General features: G+C 35.5%; 1 protein-coding gene and 1 pseudogene across 2 annotated transcripts in view; both read left to right on the forward strand.

Annotated features, from left to right (window-relative positions):
* HNRNPLL (heterogeneous nuclear ribonucleoprotein L like) overlaps window positions 1-13,968 on the forward strand; it is a 38,026-nt gene extending 24,058 nt beyond the window's left edge. For both annotated transcript variants that reach the window (XM_043604132.1, XM_043604131.1), the window contains 6 exons: window positions 4,772-4,989; window positions 7,854-7,975; window positions 8,453-8,654; window positions 9,306-9,363; window positions 9,454-9,552; window positions 13,227-13,968. In XM_043604132.1, the coding sequence (XP_043460067.1) occupies window positions 4,772-4,989; window positions 7,854-7,975; window positions 8,453-8,654; window positions 9,306-9,363; window positions 9,454-9,552; window positions 13,227-13,282 (755 nt within the window). In that variant the 3' untranslated portion in view covers window positions 13,283-13,968. The remainder of the gene's footprint in view (window positions 1-4,771; window positions 4,990-7,853; window positions 7,976-8,452; window positions 8,655-9,305; window positions 9,364-9,453; window positions 9,553-13,226) is intronic.
* Window positions 6,938-7,038, forward strand: LOC122467401 (annotated as a pseudogene).
* Window positions 13,969-16,031: the final 2,063 nt, after the last annotated feature.

The raw sequence follows: 16,031 nt of genomic DNA on the forward strand, positions 1-16,031 counted from the left end.
CAGTTGGTATTTTGGCTTTGGCTAAATTTGTTTGTATTTAATTCCTCTTTTAAAAATTCTTAGTTTTAATGTTTGGTATATTGATAAGATTTAAGATCATGAAACCTAGAATAATACTCTTCCCCAGGAAAAAGTTAGGTATCAGACTATTGTCCTTATAGGTAGATGTTGAGAATTGCTACTGATAAGTCTTGTAACTGGTTAGAAGTTCTGTGATTTTAAATATTTTTTAGTTTTAAATAGTTAGTGGCCCCACCTTTTCTGTGGTTTAAAGCTGAAGTATGATGCTATTAGAAGTGGTATAGAAAATAGAAATTGCTATATTGTGCTCTCAGGATTTATCTTTGAAAAGCTTCCAGTGTTGCCTGTTTTCTGAAATGTTTTCAGCATGCCTGCGTGTTTGATCATTATTCTTAGCTGTGAGCTTAAGCTTGTTCCTTAGTTTGTTTTTTTGAACTCCAGGATTTATTACGTGTGTGTGTGTGTGTGTGTGTGTGTGTGTGTGTGTGTGTATGTTCAAGTTGCTATGGTAGTCTATATGGCAGAAATGATTGAAACAATCTGTGTTCTGTCTAAACAGTAAGTGTGGTATAGGATGAAAATCTTACTACAATTATTTTAATGAGCTCCTTGATAATTTTTCTTAGCTATTTCTTTGACAGCATTAATATTAAATCTGGTCATAAGGATGGCTCTGCTCCTGTAGTAAAGAAACACTTATTAAGAGCCCACTATGCTTTCCATAATGGAGGGTTATAAAGAATTGTAATCACAAGTTTGTAGTGTAGTTGTGGAGTATATGTGTCATGGCAGTCAGCTGAATGCTAAAAATTGTTTAAATGTTTTGCCACAGGGTCTAGAATAACCTGTGAAAGAATAAATGAAGGACAGAACCCTACTGTGGTAGTGTTGACACTATTTTCTTGGTATGGATTTTCAGAGTTGCTTTTCTTTGTAAAATCCATCTTACCGAAAAATTATATCAACAAAAATATGTTATATACCCTAGAAGAACTTTATAGTTGTTGTTTTTTTTTTTTAATTTTTTTTTTTCAACGTTTATTTATTTTTGGGACAGAGAGAGACAGAGCATGAACGGGGGAGGGGCAGAGAGAGAGGGAGACACAGAATCAGAAACAGGCTCCAGGCTCTGAGCCATCAGCCCAGAGCCTGACTCGGGGCTTGAACTCACGGACCGCGAGATCGTGACCTGGCTGAAGTCGGACGCTTAACCGACTGTGCCACCCAGGCGCCCCGAGAACTTTATAGTTTTAAAAAGCTTATTGTCCAACTCTTTATCAGTTCCATACCCCAATTTAGTGTGTGTGTGTGTGTGTGTGTGTGTGTGTGTGTGTGTGTAAATTTTAAAATGTAAGCTTACTTAAAGAGAGGTGTAAAATTCTTTACATTGGTAGTTAAATAGGGATCATTCTGGAGAGTCCTGCTCAGCAGGAATGGTTGTGTAGGGACCATTCTGAGCTCTGCCCATTGAAGCAGTTACCTCTCTGAGGAAAACTTGTTCTTCTTTTCTAGGGAAGTAAGCAGAATAGAGTATAAGAGGAGAGAGAGAGAGATGAATAAAAAGAGGTAGAGAAGTAAGGTGAGGAAATGGGGGAAAAAGTAAAGAAGATGGGAATAGGTGCTAGTGACATTGAGACTTTTTTTTTAATGTTTGTTTATTTTTGACAGAGAGAGAGACAGAGACAGAGACAGAGCATGAGTGGGGGAGGGGCAGAGAGAGGAAGACACAGAATCCGAAATAGGCTCCAGGCTCTGAGCTGTCAACACTGAGCCTGATGCGGGGCTTGAACTCACACACCGCCTCACACACCGTGAGATCATGACTGAAGTCAGACACTCAACCGACTGAGCCACCCAGGTGCCCCAGAGACTTTTTTTTTTTTAAGAGAGAGAGCGGGGGAAGGAGCAGAGAGAGGGGGAGAGAGAGAGAATCTCCACGTGAAGCTAGATGTGGGGCTCTATCCCACGGCCCTGGTATCATGACCTGAGCCGAAATCAAGAGTCAGACGCTCAACTGACTGAGCCACCCAGGCGCTCTGATACTGAGCCTTTTAAAAAACATTTCAAATCACAGCTGTGTGCCTTCAGATGAGTAGTTCAGCAAAACCAGTGTATTTGCATTTTGGTGTCATATCGTAAGTGGCTTTTCTTTTATGATGGTATAGGAGAAAGAGGGAATAGAAAAGATTTAATTTTTAATTAGATTAAATTTATTCATTGATTTATTATAGCAGTATAAATCTATGCTTTCAGAATATTTTAAACTTTTTAATTTGGGGAGCCCGGTCCTATGAGATAAACTTGCAGATGCCCTCATATTTGAAAAGTATGATTTTTGCTACTTTTATACAGATTTATTTGCTGTGAGCCTAAGAAAAGTTTATATATTAATTGCTAGTGTCTTTGGATATGCTCCTGGACCAAAGATTTTAAAGTATCAAAGATGAGAAATGCTATTAAAATGACAGTAATGCCATTTAGGTAGTATTTTCCCACATAAGTTAATTTTTTAAATACCAGAAGTATTAGCTTTTTAAGGATCAAAATATTTTGCGTGAACTTTTTGTTTTATATATAGAAAGCTTTTAAAGATTTCTATTTTTTCTTATCTTCTTAAACAATATAGGCAGCAATGTAAATAGCATAGATAACATAATTTAATCCTGATGGCTGAGGTCATAATTACAAACGTCAGTTATTCTCTTGCACTGAATTCACTTGTTACCTAGGGCAGTGAATCTCAGCATTTTTGGACCTTGGGGAACTTAAGTAGAGTGGAAGTTTCCACTGCCCATCTAGCACATACACACATCTTTCTACTTCCTATGAAAAAGAATATTTAGTGATAATAGTGAAATGTCATTACTGTACAAGCAAATGGTGGTAGTGTAATATGTATGGTATAATATGTATGTGTGTGTTTGCAGTAGGGGTAAGAATGATTGATATTTGACCCCATTATATGTATCACTCTAAATTAGAGGCCAAAATATGTATAGTTACTAACAAGTATATATTGATGAGCTATATTGATTGTTTTAATAAACTATCAATTCCCAGCAGGAAGAGCAGTTGAATTCCAATTTAAGGCAACACTGATAACGATGAATTGATAAGGTGTTTCTGCCTTCATGAAGTTGTAGGAATTCACACTGTGTGTGTGCTCAGTGGTAGTGTTGCAGAATTGTTATGAATGGCAACTATATTTAGAATACTGAATTCTGAATTGGAGTCCACATAAGTTCTAATAGCATGCTGTGAATACCAAGGTGTAGTTTCTTAGTGACTTACTTAGTAGGTGACAGTTGTCCCTTAGTCTTGGATAAAAATGAAAGTCAGTAGTATTATATACGCTTTACTTCTTGAGAAATGAGGAAAAGACTTGGGTTTTTGGATTGGCTTCTTGCACATCAAGAAGACCTTTGCATGTTACCAGAGTATGCTTCGATTATGTAATCACTAACTCAGGAGCACTGAAGGTGTATGGATTTAATGTTTCTGAGCTATATCTCCATCTGAGTTGCTGCTTTTTTTTTTTTTTTTTTTTTTTAGTTGAACTACAACTAACATACACTGTTGTATTAGTTTCGGTTATACAATATAGTGATTGGACATTCTATACATTATGCGGTGCTCACCACGAGAAGTGTGGTACCATACAACGTTACTACAGTGTTATCGACCATATTCCCTGTGCTGTACTATTTATCCCTGAGACTTAATTTTTTTTTTTTTTTTTTGTAACTGGGAGTTTGTACTTCTTAATCCCCTTCCTATTTCACCCCCCTCCCTCCTTGCCTCCCACAGCCTCCAGTTTATGAGTCTGTTTCTTAGTTGCTTCTCAGTTCTTACGCCTCTCTTCTTGCTGTTGTGAATGTGCCTTATGCCTGCTTTTAGTATCAGTTTCTCCAGGCTGTGTCCTCATTCCTGTCTGTTCCATTCACTTTAGCTTTATTTTTCTTGTTACTTCCAATCTGTTATGGATGGGAAAACCAGATAGAGTTGTTTAGAACTACTCTAAAGTTAGCATGTTGATTCTTAATAAGGATTCTCAGCGCGAGACATAGATTTATGTGTGTTTCTGTGACAACAGTTTCAGACACTTAGCCATTATTTTCTTCTGGGCTCTTGATGTTGTTTCAGATAGTGCAGGGTGCTGAATAAATGACACCTTTGAGTAGGTGAGATATTAACTAAATTAGAGGTTTAGTTTCCTAAATTAGAATTGGGGGATAAAATACTAACTAGAAAGCACATTATAGTAAAATATATTCAAGGAGGCAGCTTTTCATTGGAATTAAAGAGATGTTCCTTTTGTTATATCTGTATAGAGATAGTTTCTGAGATTTCGTTGTGTATGTTACTGTATTATCCTCCAAAAGATTTTGGCAGGAGGCTTTTAAAAAACTTTTGAGGTATAATTTATACACAGCAGCCCAAAGTTTTACACTGATTTCCCCTTATTCCCACTATCTATGGCCTGATTTTGTATACTTCTGGTTCAACAATATTTTTAAAAATACAAACTTAAAGCCTGATGTATATGCAGGGGTGTGCAGGTCAATGTATATAGGATCTGATACAAAGAATTACAGATTTTATTAATCCCCACAGGTTATATTTGAATATTAACACATTTGAGTTTTCCTGGGACATGCACCAAACTAGCTAATAGTAAGAGTTTACTTTTTGTGTGATGAAGCGTATCTGCTAAAGTTGTGTTTTGTTTTGTTTTGTATCATTTTTATAGGCTCCCATGGTCCATTATTGCCTTTACCAAGTCGTTACAGAATGGGCTCTCGAGATACACCTGAGCTTGTGGCGTATCCGTTACCACAGGCTTCTTCCTCTTATATGCATGGAGGAAATCCGTCTGGTTCAGTTGTAATGGTTAGTGGATTACATCAGCTAAAAATGAATTGTTCAAGGGTGTTCAACCTATTCTGCTTATATGGAAATATTGAAAAGGTAAGTTTCATTTCATATTAATTTCTTTTGCTAGGATATCTAGCAGGAAAGTCTGAACAGGCAGTAAATACATGTCTCTTCGCCTTTTATTGGGAACATACAAGTTCTTTTAGTAGTAACCAATGTACGCTAAAAATTCATTAGGTAGGAACTTCAGAAATTGTTTTTTGTTGGTAAGCGATCGGTATAGGTTGTTGGTACTAAAAATACTTTAAAAATAGAAGTCCAAAACAGTTTAATCAACCACTAGAGTATTATAGACATAAAGCCTGTATTAATTTTATCATTACAAAGAGTTTCTGTCTAGCATTTAACATGTTGAACTGTAGAATTTGAAAGAGCAGTTACTTTCGTGGAGCTTGAGCACAAGTCATGAATTTTTAGGAAAATCCTGGATTTATATACTTGGCCTTCCAAATGCTAGAGTTCTAGTATCTTCTGAGGAACAATGTGCTTTTAGCTCTATCAGTATTTGAAACTGACCCACTTTGAAAGAATGTGTCCAAAACTTTGTCTGGAGGCTTATACTCACTCAAAAAGTAGCAAAACATTTAAATTTTATATATTTTAAAGATCTTTAAAGAGCTGTAACCTTGTTTTCACTAGGCATATATTTCCCTGGATCTGTGATGTTTTGTTCATTGATATAAATACTTAAAATAGTTCTTATCATGAAGTAGATGCTAAACTGTTTTTTAAAGAATCATGGAAAATTTAACTGGGGAAGTGACCGGTAGTCTTAAGTCACCAATTGTTTGATACCCTTGCCAATTTGAGTTTCAGTACTGAGGTAATGTTATTTTTCTCTATTGTTTTAAGTGATTTTAGTGTTCTTTTCACTACAATAAAAAGGTATAAGCATGTGAGTCATAAATGTGTGGGAGGGGGAGCATGGCTTGAATAGTTGGTACTCTTAGTTCTTACTTGGTTTATTAATTCTAAAGCCTCCTTGATCTGAGGAAGCAACTCAGAAAATCTCTGAGACAAGAATTTCCTCAACATAACAATTTGACCACATTTAGAAAAGAAAGAAAATTCCACTTTTGGTCTAGGGCTAACATATGGGATATCTCTGCTTATGTAACTAGCCAGGAATACAGGGGATAGATTTAGCAATACTGGGAGAAGTAGTCCAGAATTTTTTCACACAGACATTTATCTTAAGACACCTAGGTGTTAGTTAAGGTTTAGGAACTGCATGTTTGATGACTAAATGGGCTTTAGTGTGTATTTTAGCCTTATCACTTAGGTTGTCTCTTTGTGCTTATCATATTTGTAGATAATCAGAATCAGGCAGTTCAATCAACATCTTCAGTATATCTTTGTCTTTTGTGTTATGAACTAATTGTCTCATGATTTAGAAACATAAATCACTTTGTGTGATAAATGCAAAATCTTCTGTGTGCTATTTGAACAATTCTAGTCCCATATCTCAAAAATTTTTAAACATTTTAAATAATATATTATGATACACTAATCTCAAGTTATGATAATCCTTTAAAAGACCTATATATAGTTAATTATTCCTCACCTTTTTTTGAGATTCATGAATATAAGAGCTCCATATTTAATATATTTAGTCATTATTAGATTTGTAGGATGTTATTGGATTAAATCAATGTATAGAAATTTTGCCCACAAGAAGACAGTTGATTTCGAGCAAAGCTGAAAAGTTCTACTATAGCTGAGTTCTGTTTAAATACAGGAGCAGTATAAAAATGCCAAGATAGCCGGTTAAAAAGGATAGTTAGTTGCAAGGGTGGGTATAAATGCTATGCTGCATTTGTTGTGTAAATATGTTTGTAGTGTTCTTTTAAGGCTAACAAATAAGAAGGGAGTATATTCAAGGTATCGTGAATGTTAGTGGTACAGAATAGCTATTTTAAGGACTTTCCAAGGGGCGGGGTACTATGCTGAATAATTATCATACTTTAACCCATCTAACCCTCATTACTACATTGTTATATATTAAAATTGGAATAATATAAGAGGATAAGTATGGCCTCTGTCCAAGATGTTATGAGAACTTGTGAAGTAAAGCCTGTGTTTTAAAGTGCCCCTAATCTTATACAAGCCTTCCTCCTGGCAGTGCTGTCTCAAGGCCATCTTGTATTATTTCTTACAGTATCTTGAGTATTGCCTTAACAGCATTCTGAAAAGTCGGTAGTTACTATTTACTTTAAAATTTTTGACCTACCTACCAGAAAGAATATAAGTTTCAAGAAGACTGTGTCTATTATGTTCACCATTAATTCCCAGTACCTCACACAGTGTTTATCAAAATATTTGAGGCACCTAGTAAATGTTTGTTGAATGAGTAAATATTGTTGAATCCTACTAGATGTTATCGTTATCTCCATTTCATAGGGAAGTCTGTGGCTCAGGGAAGTGAAGTAAATTGCCCCAAATCACACAATAAATAGCAGAGTCAGGGTAAGCCTGTGCTCTTCTTTATTGTGCTATATAATAGAATTATAGTCTTCCTTTTTTTTTTTTTAAGTTTATTTATTTATTTTGAGAGGGAGAGTGCATGCACACAAGCAGTGGGAGGGGAGAGAATCCCAAGCAGGCTCCATGCTGACAGTGGGAGCTCAATTTCATGACCCATGAGATCATGACCTGAGCCAAAATCAAGAATCAGACATTTAAGCGACTGACCCATCCAGGCGCCCCTATCATCTTCCTTTTTAACTGTTGAATTTTAGTAAGAGCTAGGAGTGTGTAATAGCACAGCAGAATAAAGTCAAGATTCCAGGTGATCTTCTGTATTTGACATCAACCACTTAAATCATACTATCTTTCAGAAATTCTGTTACTGTAGAAGGGAAATAAATAGTCACCTTTTTGGGATTTTGTATTTACAGGTAAAGTTTATGAAGACCATTCCTGGTACAGCACTGGTAGAAATGGGTGATGAGTATGCTGTAGAAAGAGCTGTCACACACCTTAACAATGTCAAATTATTTGGGAAAAGACTTAATGTTTGGTAATTATCTTAAGTGGTAAATTTTAAAAGTGTTAAAAAAAACTTCATTTTTATTAGAAACATTAATTTCAATTTCAGAATATTTTAATGTAATTGAGAGCACATTTGAAACTAGCACCTATAATGTTACCATTTTAGACAAAGTATGTTAGGGTCATATAATTCAGGTTTTGCTCACCTATACCTAGTTTTTAGTGTTACCATAAAACAGCATGTAAAAATGGGCAAGTTTTATGTAAAGTTTCCTAATACAAGACTGTATCTAAGCTATGAGTGATGGATTATAACTCAAACTAAATTTAAATATTCAAATAAATGTTTAAAATACTAAATATTTAAACCACATTTAAAATAGCTACATTTGTCTTATTTGTTAAAATTGAATGCAGGCATATGTATTAACATTTCGAGACTGTCTACTTGCTGCTTTTTATCTAACAAGCTATGTTCTGTACGTTTTTCCTTCCCAATCTTTAGTGTGTCTAAACAACATTCAGTTGTTCCAAGTCAAATATTTGAGCTGGAGGATGGTACAAGTAGCTACAAAGATTTTGCAATGAGCAAAAATAATCGCTTTACAAGTGCTGGTCAAGCATCTAAGAATATAATTCAGCCGCCCTCGTGCGTGCTGCATTATTATAATGTTCCATTGTGTGTCACAGAGGAGACCTTCACCAAGGTGGGTGCTGAAATAGAGTTGTGCAGAATGTTCTGTCTTATTTTAAAATTTAAAATATTTTAGCCTCATTTTAAAGTCTTGCGCTGTTCATCTACTTTTGATGTTAATAGTATTCTGTTATTTATTTGGTACTTTATAGTTCATTCTTTGGTCATTGTACTTTTCTGGCTTCCATTCTGCATTAGTCTTTTGTTGGTTTGTGGCTCAGTCTTTTTGAGAGTTGGATTGAGAGTGAGAGACCTTACTTCTGGAATCAGAAAGTTCTTTTACTATGCCCTTAAGTCTTGCCCATAAAAAAATGTTATCTATCCCTACCTTTTTGCCTAAATGTAGGAAATATTTCAGAAAAGAATTGATTTTTCTGGAACTCCACTCCCTACCTTAGACACTAGATAAATCTTGGTCAGCTCTGAAAATATGTATTTCAGTTACCAGTTTGTGGTTTTATTGTATAGCACTAAATAAGTTACATAGTTCACAGAATATCACTTTTTTTAGTTGATTTTCTCCTAGAACTTACTAATCTAAAAAGTGTTTGATTTAATTCATGCATGCCAGTCTTAAATGCTGCCATAAATTTACTTTCTTAAAAAAACAGGAATATTATTATTTTGGCCATATTTTTAATGGAGTTTTACATTTCTTTGACAGTTATGTAATGACCATGAAGTTCTTACATTCATCAAATATAAAGTGTTTGATGCAAAACGTAAGTGCACATTCCCTCTTTTTAGGTTTTCTGGTTAAACTGATGACAAGCAAATAACAACTGGATTTGTGTTTCTTTGTTTTGTTTTAGCTTCTGCCAAAACACTTTCTGGGCTGTTAGAATGGGAATGCAAAACTGATGCAGTGGAAGCCCTTACCGCACTTAATCACTACCAGATAAGAGTTCCAAGTAAGTGAAATTGTGTCATAATTATTCAATAGCAGTTACTGTCAAAACATTAGTAATTTTACCATAACACTTACTGTCTTTTTAATATAGAGAAGTACAAAGTAAAAAGGCATATAAATCCCACCCCCCACACAATCCTTATGTTAGTTCCCTATTGCTTGTATAACAGATTACCACTTTCAGCAGTTTAAGACAGCAAACTGAGGGTCAGTAATCTGTGGACAGTTTAGCTGGGTATTTCTAGCTTAGGATCTCTCGAGGTTGTGGTCAAGCTGTTTTCTGGGTCTACAGTCATTTCAAGTCATGCTTGGGGAGTGGGAAATCCATTTCCAAGTTCACTTACGTGGTCCTTTGCAAGTCCAGTCAAGTTACATTGGCCATTTCATGGTAGCTGGCTTTCTTCAGAGTAAGTGATCCAAAGGAAATGAGAGCAAAAACCAAACCAGAAGCCACAGTGTCTTTTATACCCTAATATTTGGAAATGACATACTATCATTTATGCTGTATTTTAATTGCACAGACCAACTGTGGTACAGTGTGGGAGGAGACTGTACAGGGCTATGAATATCAGAAGGGTGGATCATCGAGGCCATCTTGGATGCTGGCTCCCACAATCCCTCTTGATGTTTTTAGAAGAAAGTAATACATACATTTATATGGTTAAAAAGCTTAAAGCACATAAGGGTACAAAATGAAAGTTAAAGGTTTCTACAACTTATAATCTGTTTGTCTTCTTTATTCCTCCTCCAGTGTATGTATATCTACATTTTAAAAATTTACATAAAATGTTTTGTTTTTTTTTAATATTTTGAGAGGGTGCATGCATGCACCTGTGTGTGTATAAAAGTGGGGGAGGGACAGAGGGAGAAAAAGGGGGGGGGGAGAGAGAGAGAGAGAGAGAGAGAGAATCTCAAGGAGGCTCCTTGCTCAGTGTGGAGCCAGGTGAGGGGCTCAGTCTCACAACTGTGAGATGGTGACCTGAGCCAAAATCAAGAGTTGGATTCTTAACTGACTGAGCCATCCAGGCACACCCACAAAATGGTTCTTCTTTGTTGTTGTTATTGTTGTTGTTGTTGTTGTTGTTAGCGCAAGTTGGGAAGAGGGACAGAGGGGGGAGAGAGAGAGAGAGAACCTTTTACTTTTTCATTTGAGAGAGAGAAAGCAGGAGAGAGGGGCAGAGGGTGAGAGACAGAGACAGAATCCCAAGCAGGCTCCATATTCAGTGCAGAGCCCAATGTGGGGCTCAGTCCCGTGACCCTGGGATCATGACCTGAGCCGAAATCAAGAGTCGGATGCTCAACCAACTGAGCCACCCAGGTGCCCCCAAAATGGTTCTCCTGTACATATTCTTCTTTGCCATACTGGTTTCATTTACTGTGTCTTAGAGCTATTTCTGTATCAGCACATGCAAAGCCACTTTTTTGTTTTTGTTTTTGTTTTTAAAGCACAGGCATAGTAGCTATTCATGGTAGAGATGTACCACAATTTGATTTATCATGAATACTGGTTTTAATTTGTATCAAATGAAATTGTCTCTCTGTTTAATCTTTCCAAAATGGTAAATGGCCTCTTTTTCTACCATGCAAAGAACACTCAAGTATATAACTTCTGAAGCGTTGTGCTGTGTACTTTGATCCTGGATCTAAAGGGTGTTAAAAGTTTATTTTTCTAAATATTGGAAGAAAAAATATTACTACTAACTTAATTAGGTATGATGAGGAAAGAAAGGAAAAATACACACTGAGGATTTATGGGTAGAATAACATATTGAGGATTTACTTTAAAATATTCTAGCTCCCAGGGGCACCTGGGTGGCTCAGTCGGTTGAGCATCCAACTTTGGCTCAGGTCATGATTTCAAGTCCCGCGTCAGGCTCTGTGCTGACAGCTCAGAGCCTGGAGCCTGCTTCAGATTCTGTGTCTCCCTCTGTCTCCGCCCCTCCCCCACTCATGCTCTGTCTTTCTCAAAATGAATAAATGGTTAAAAAAAAATTGTTTTTTATATTCTAGCTCCCAAAAAGTGTGTGGAGGGTAGATAGATAAAATAAGACTGTCAAATTTTGACAATTATTAAAATTAGGTGATAGAGGGGCACCTGGGTGGCTCAGTTGGTTAAGCGGCCGACTTTTTTTTTTTTTTTTTTTTAATTTTTTTTTTTTAACGTTTATTTATTTTTGGGACAGAGAGAGACAGAGCATGAACGGGGGAGGGGCAGAGAGAGAGGGAGACACAGAATCGGAAACAGGCTCCAGGCTCTGAGCCATCAGCCCAGAGCCTGACGCGGGGCTCGAACTCACAGACTGCGAGATCGTGACCTGGCTGAAGTCGGACGCTTAACCGACTGCGCCACCCAGGCGCCCCTAAGCGGCCGACTTTGGCTCAGGTCATGATCTCGTGGTCCCTGAGGTTGAGCTCCGCATCGAGCTCTGTACTGACATCTCAGAGCCTGAAGCCTACTTTGGATTCTGTGTCTCCCTCTCTCTCTGCCCCTCTCCAACTCATACTCTGTCTCTCTCCCTCTCAAAAATAAATAAACATAAAAAATTAAAACAAAAAATTAGGTGATATATAGGGGTTTGTCATACTAATCTATAAATTTTTTTATGTTTGAAAATTTTAATTAAAAGATAAAAAATAAATAGGAATGTCTCCTCATTTAACTTTTTAGTCACAAAAGTAAATTTTAGGTAGTGAATCATAGCTTAATATTAGAAGGTTTTTATTTATTTATTTTTAAAGTTTATTTTTGAGAGAGAGATTGCAAGCAGGCTCCACCGGTAGTGTGGAGGCCGATGCAGGGCTTGAACCCATGAACCGTGAGATCATGACCTGAGCCGAAACCAAGAGCCAGACACTTAACTGACTGAGCCTCCCAGGCACCCCTCAATAGAAGTTTTTTAAAGGCTTAAAATTCATGTATATTTGAGACATAGACAAGATAGTATATGAATTTTAAACTCCTTGGAGGCTAGAACAATTTATCTTTTTATCCTCTCCAGTGTCATGCAAATACTTGTTATTTATAAGCTTTTTCCTTTATAGGAATGTTTTTCTTGAAGGATGATAGCTTTTAATACATTAAGATACCAGAATTATTTCTTTGCATAATCAAGTAAGGAAGAATTATTTCTGTCTAGTCTGAAAAGTTAAGGAAAAATGTATAAAATGGAAAAATTTTTGCGGATCATACTGTTTTTATTGAGTAATTTTAGAATTTAATAGTAGATCTTCTGGAACTTTTTCAGTTTATTAATATTTTCCTATACATTCCAGTCTTGTCCCGTTTCGCAGCCTGTATTTGAATTGGCTTTTATAGAGGAACTGCCATTCTAATGTATTCTGCAAAGGGAGCTTTGCTGGTGAACATAAGCCTAATCCTATACTATTTATCTGTAATGATTAATTAATTCACTAAGAAGCATTGAGTTCCTCTGTGTGTCAGATAATGTTCAGCAGTAGGAATGTAACCGTGGACAGAGTCCCTGTCTTCATGTAGGTTAACTGCCGGTAGCGATGTACAGAAGTAATCTTCCCCTTTCCTTGCATAGAAATTTTCCTTCTTTATGTTTCTGCTCCTGATGCTATACGAAGGTGAAATAATTGACTCTGCTAATTCAAGGTAATCTTGAAAGTTTGATGAAGTGAACTGTTAACTTTGTTTTTTAATTTTTACAGATGGTTCCAATCCCTACACATTGAAGCTTTGCTTTTCTACATCATCCCATTTATAAGAAGAGAAGAGCATGTTAGAATTTATGTTCACCTTTATTACAGTTTTAAAGCTACACTTCATTAAAAAAAATCTAAGATTGTTGATCTAATGTTGCCTTGCTTCCTTTGATTTAAGATCCTGTTCTGTAATAAACAAATATTTTGCCTTGAGTAAATTTGTTGTAAAGTTAAATATTGAATTGTTTTCATTTTAAAATAGAATATCACAATGTAGACTATCTACAGCTTCCTTGTAGATTACTCAAATATATGGTTTCTAATCTTATTATTTTTCTTCCACAGTGAAAATATATTTGCATTCTTAATGCTAACTATCTGCAAGTATTTTTCCATTGTGTATGAGATTAATGCAGGTGAAAGTATTGCATTTTAATATAGAATTCCTATTATATGTTTAGATGTTTACGTATGTTGCAGTTATTCATATTAAACATAACTTGTATTTATTAAGTATTTTAATCAAGTTTGAGAATAACATTGCACATAATGAATTTTAAGTACTAAAGATTTAGCTGATTTTATATTTCTGAAAGGCTAACAGACATGGGTACACTTGTACAGTATGCACTCAAACTTATTTAAATTGGTGTAATTTTTTTTTTTTTTTTTAAGTCATTGTCCATTTGTATTGACATGCCTCTGTTTCTAGTTCCAGTTTGGAGATTTTATAAAGTTACAACAATGAGTTAATGTGTTCATCTTCATTTGTTGCATGTGACTTGATCTTGAAAACACATCTGGTGTTTGGCATTGAGATTTTAATGGAAGTTATGATTAACAGTTCCTCTTCTTGCTAACCTGAGATCCATGGATGGGCTTTAGGGAGTTCGTGAACCCCTTAATATTGGATGTAGAATTTTGGGTACTTGCATTTTTATTTTTTACTCTTGAATCCATCAGTAATATATGTATTTTTCTATATGGTGCAAGGTGCAAGGTGTAAGGATCTATTTTTATTTTTATTCCAAACAGATAGCTATTTGTTTCAACACCATTTATTAAACATTCTTTCTCCCATTGGAACTGTTTTTTTTCCTTTTTTTGGAAAATAATATATCTCAAGGAGGTGTAAGGACTAAACATGGTATTAAGAGACTATAGCACACTTGTTATCAAATTCATAGCTTTTTTATAATAAAAATGTGATGTAGCCATTTTATATTTATCTTTAATAGAAGGGGAATATGTTTCATCTACCTGGAATAACTGAAGTCTATAGTTAGCAGTAGCAGTTTTGTGATCTTGAGACTTTTAAACAAATTTCCAAGTAGAAGTTCTATTTAGATCTTTTGTAAAAGTTTTATTTTGAATTTTAACATAAAAACAGTCTGCCTTAATCCATTTAGAAATGAGGCAGGGGTTTAAAAAATTTTAGAGCTGTTGAATAGGAAGTTAAGATGGAAAGTAAACACACGTTAACATTTATTTCCCCCTTGAATTTTAACAGCTGTGAACCAGTGTCCCTTTAGCCCTCTAAAGATCTAGAAAAATTTAAATTCAATCTAGAGGCATTACATGGAACCCAGTAAGTTATGCCAAGGGCACCTTGTGTATGAACTGTAAGTGTATGATACTGGGCTCTGTGTGTTCCTCATTCATTCGTTGCCAATTTTATGTTTACCTAACTCTACGATAACCAAATCTTTTTTTTCCCCCTCCCCTATACTTTTTATATTTGTTGCAAAATGAAATTATCTTTATTTTAAAAGGTAATTTCTGAGTTTATGTAATAGTTGTCTCCCTCCCTTTCCCTTTTCTGAAAACTAATAGTGATGTCAGCATTCTAGATTATTTTGTGCCTAAGATTTTAGGAAACAAACCCATGGATGGTGACAAGTCTTAATTAATTTAGATTTGGCTTAAATGGTATTGACTTTTAGATATGAACTCTGTCTTAATACTCTTTCCCCAACAGAATGATGAGTAAATTCCTAAGGTGCAAAGTATTGTTAAGTTATACCTTGCTGATCTATATACTGGTATGTCAGCCCTATATTATTGTTATCAGGAATGTCTTTGACAGTTAACTTGGGTGTCACTACTGTTAATACCTGATACTATCTGATCCTGGAATGGAATTGGCTTTGGCAACATTCTGTATTTCCTTAGCCTTAACAACAATGTTAGATAAACATTCTTTGTGCTATCTTTCTGCTTTCAGGAGAACATGAAAGAGTAGATGCTATAGCTATAAAGAAATAATATTAGCTTTGAGTTTATTTTTTAAGTATTGGAATCCTATCCCATATCTAAATCCCATTAAATATTAGAAAATATATCTGTATAACTGAGTTAAGGAATATAAGCTGCCTTTTAAAATCCTCACTTTCCTGCTGAGGGTATTACCTCAAATAAAATTTATGGTTGCAGCTGACATGAGACTTACGAACATCCTAGTGATTTGGTTATCCAGACTATATTTTCTAGGACTCCAGTTGAGAGAAGAAAATAAAAATTACCAAATGGGGTTAGTTACATTTCATCTTTTCTTTTTTTATTGCAAGGATAGGTTGCTAGGTGACTGCTTTTTAGTAGTTACCATTGATACTCCATTCTTGCTAGAATAAAGATATTTTGACCATAGAGCATTCTTCCATAATTAGGAAGCAAAAGCACAAGGAACTTTGCTTCACTTAAAAAGTTCTTCAGGTGGGGCACCTGGGTGGCTCAGTTGGTTAAGTGTCTGACTTTGGCTCAGGTCATGATCTCAAGGTTCGTGAGTTCAAGCCCTGTTTTGGGCTCTGCCCT

This window comes from Prionailurus bengalensis, chromosome A3 (assembly GCF_016509475.1).
Source record: "Prionailurus bengalensis isolate Pbe53 chromosome A3, Fcat_Pben_1.1_paternal_pri, whole genome shotgun sequence".
Lineage (NCBI taxonomy): Eukaryota > Metazoa > Chordata > Mammalia > Carnivora > Felidae > Prionailurus > Prionailurus bengalensis.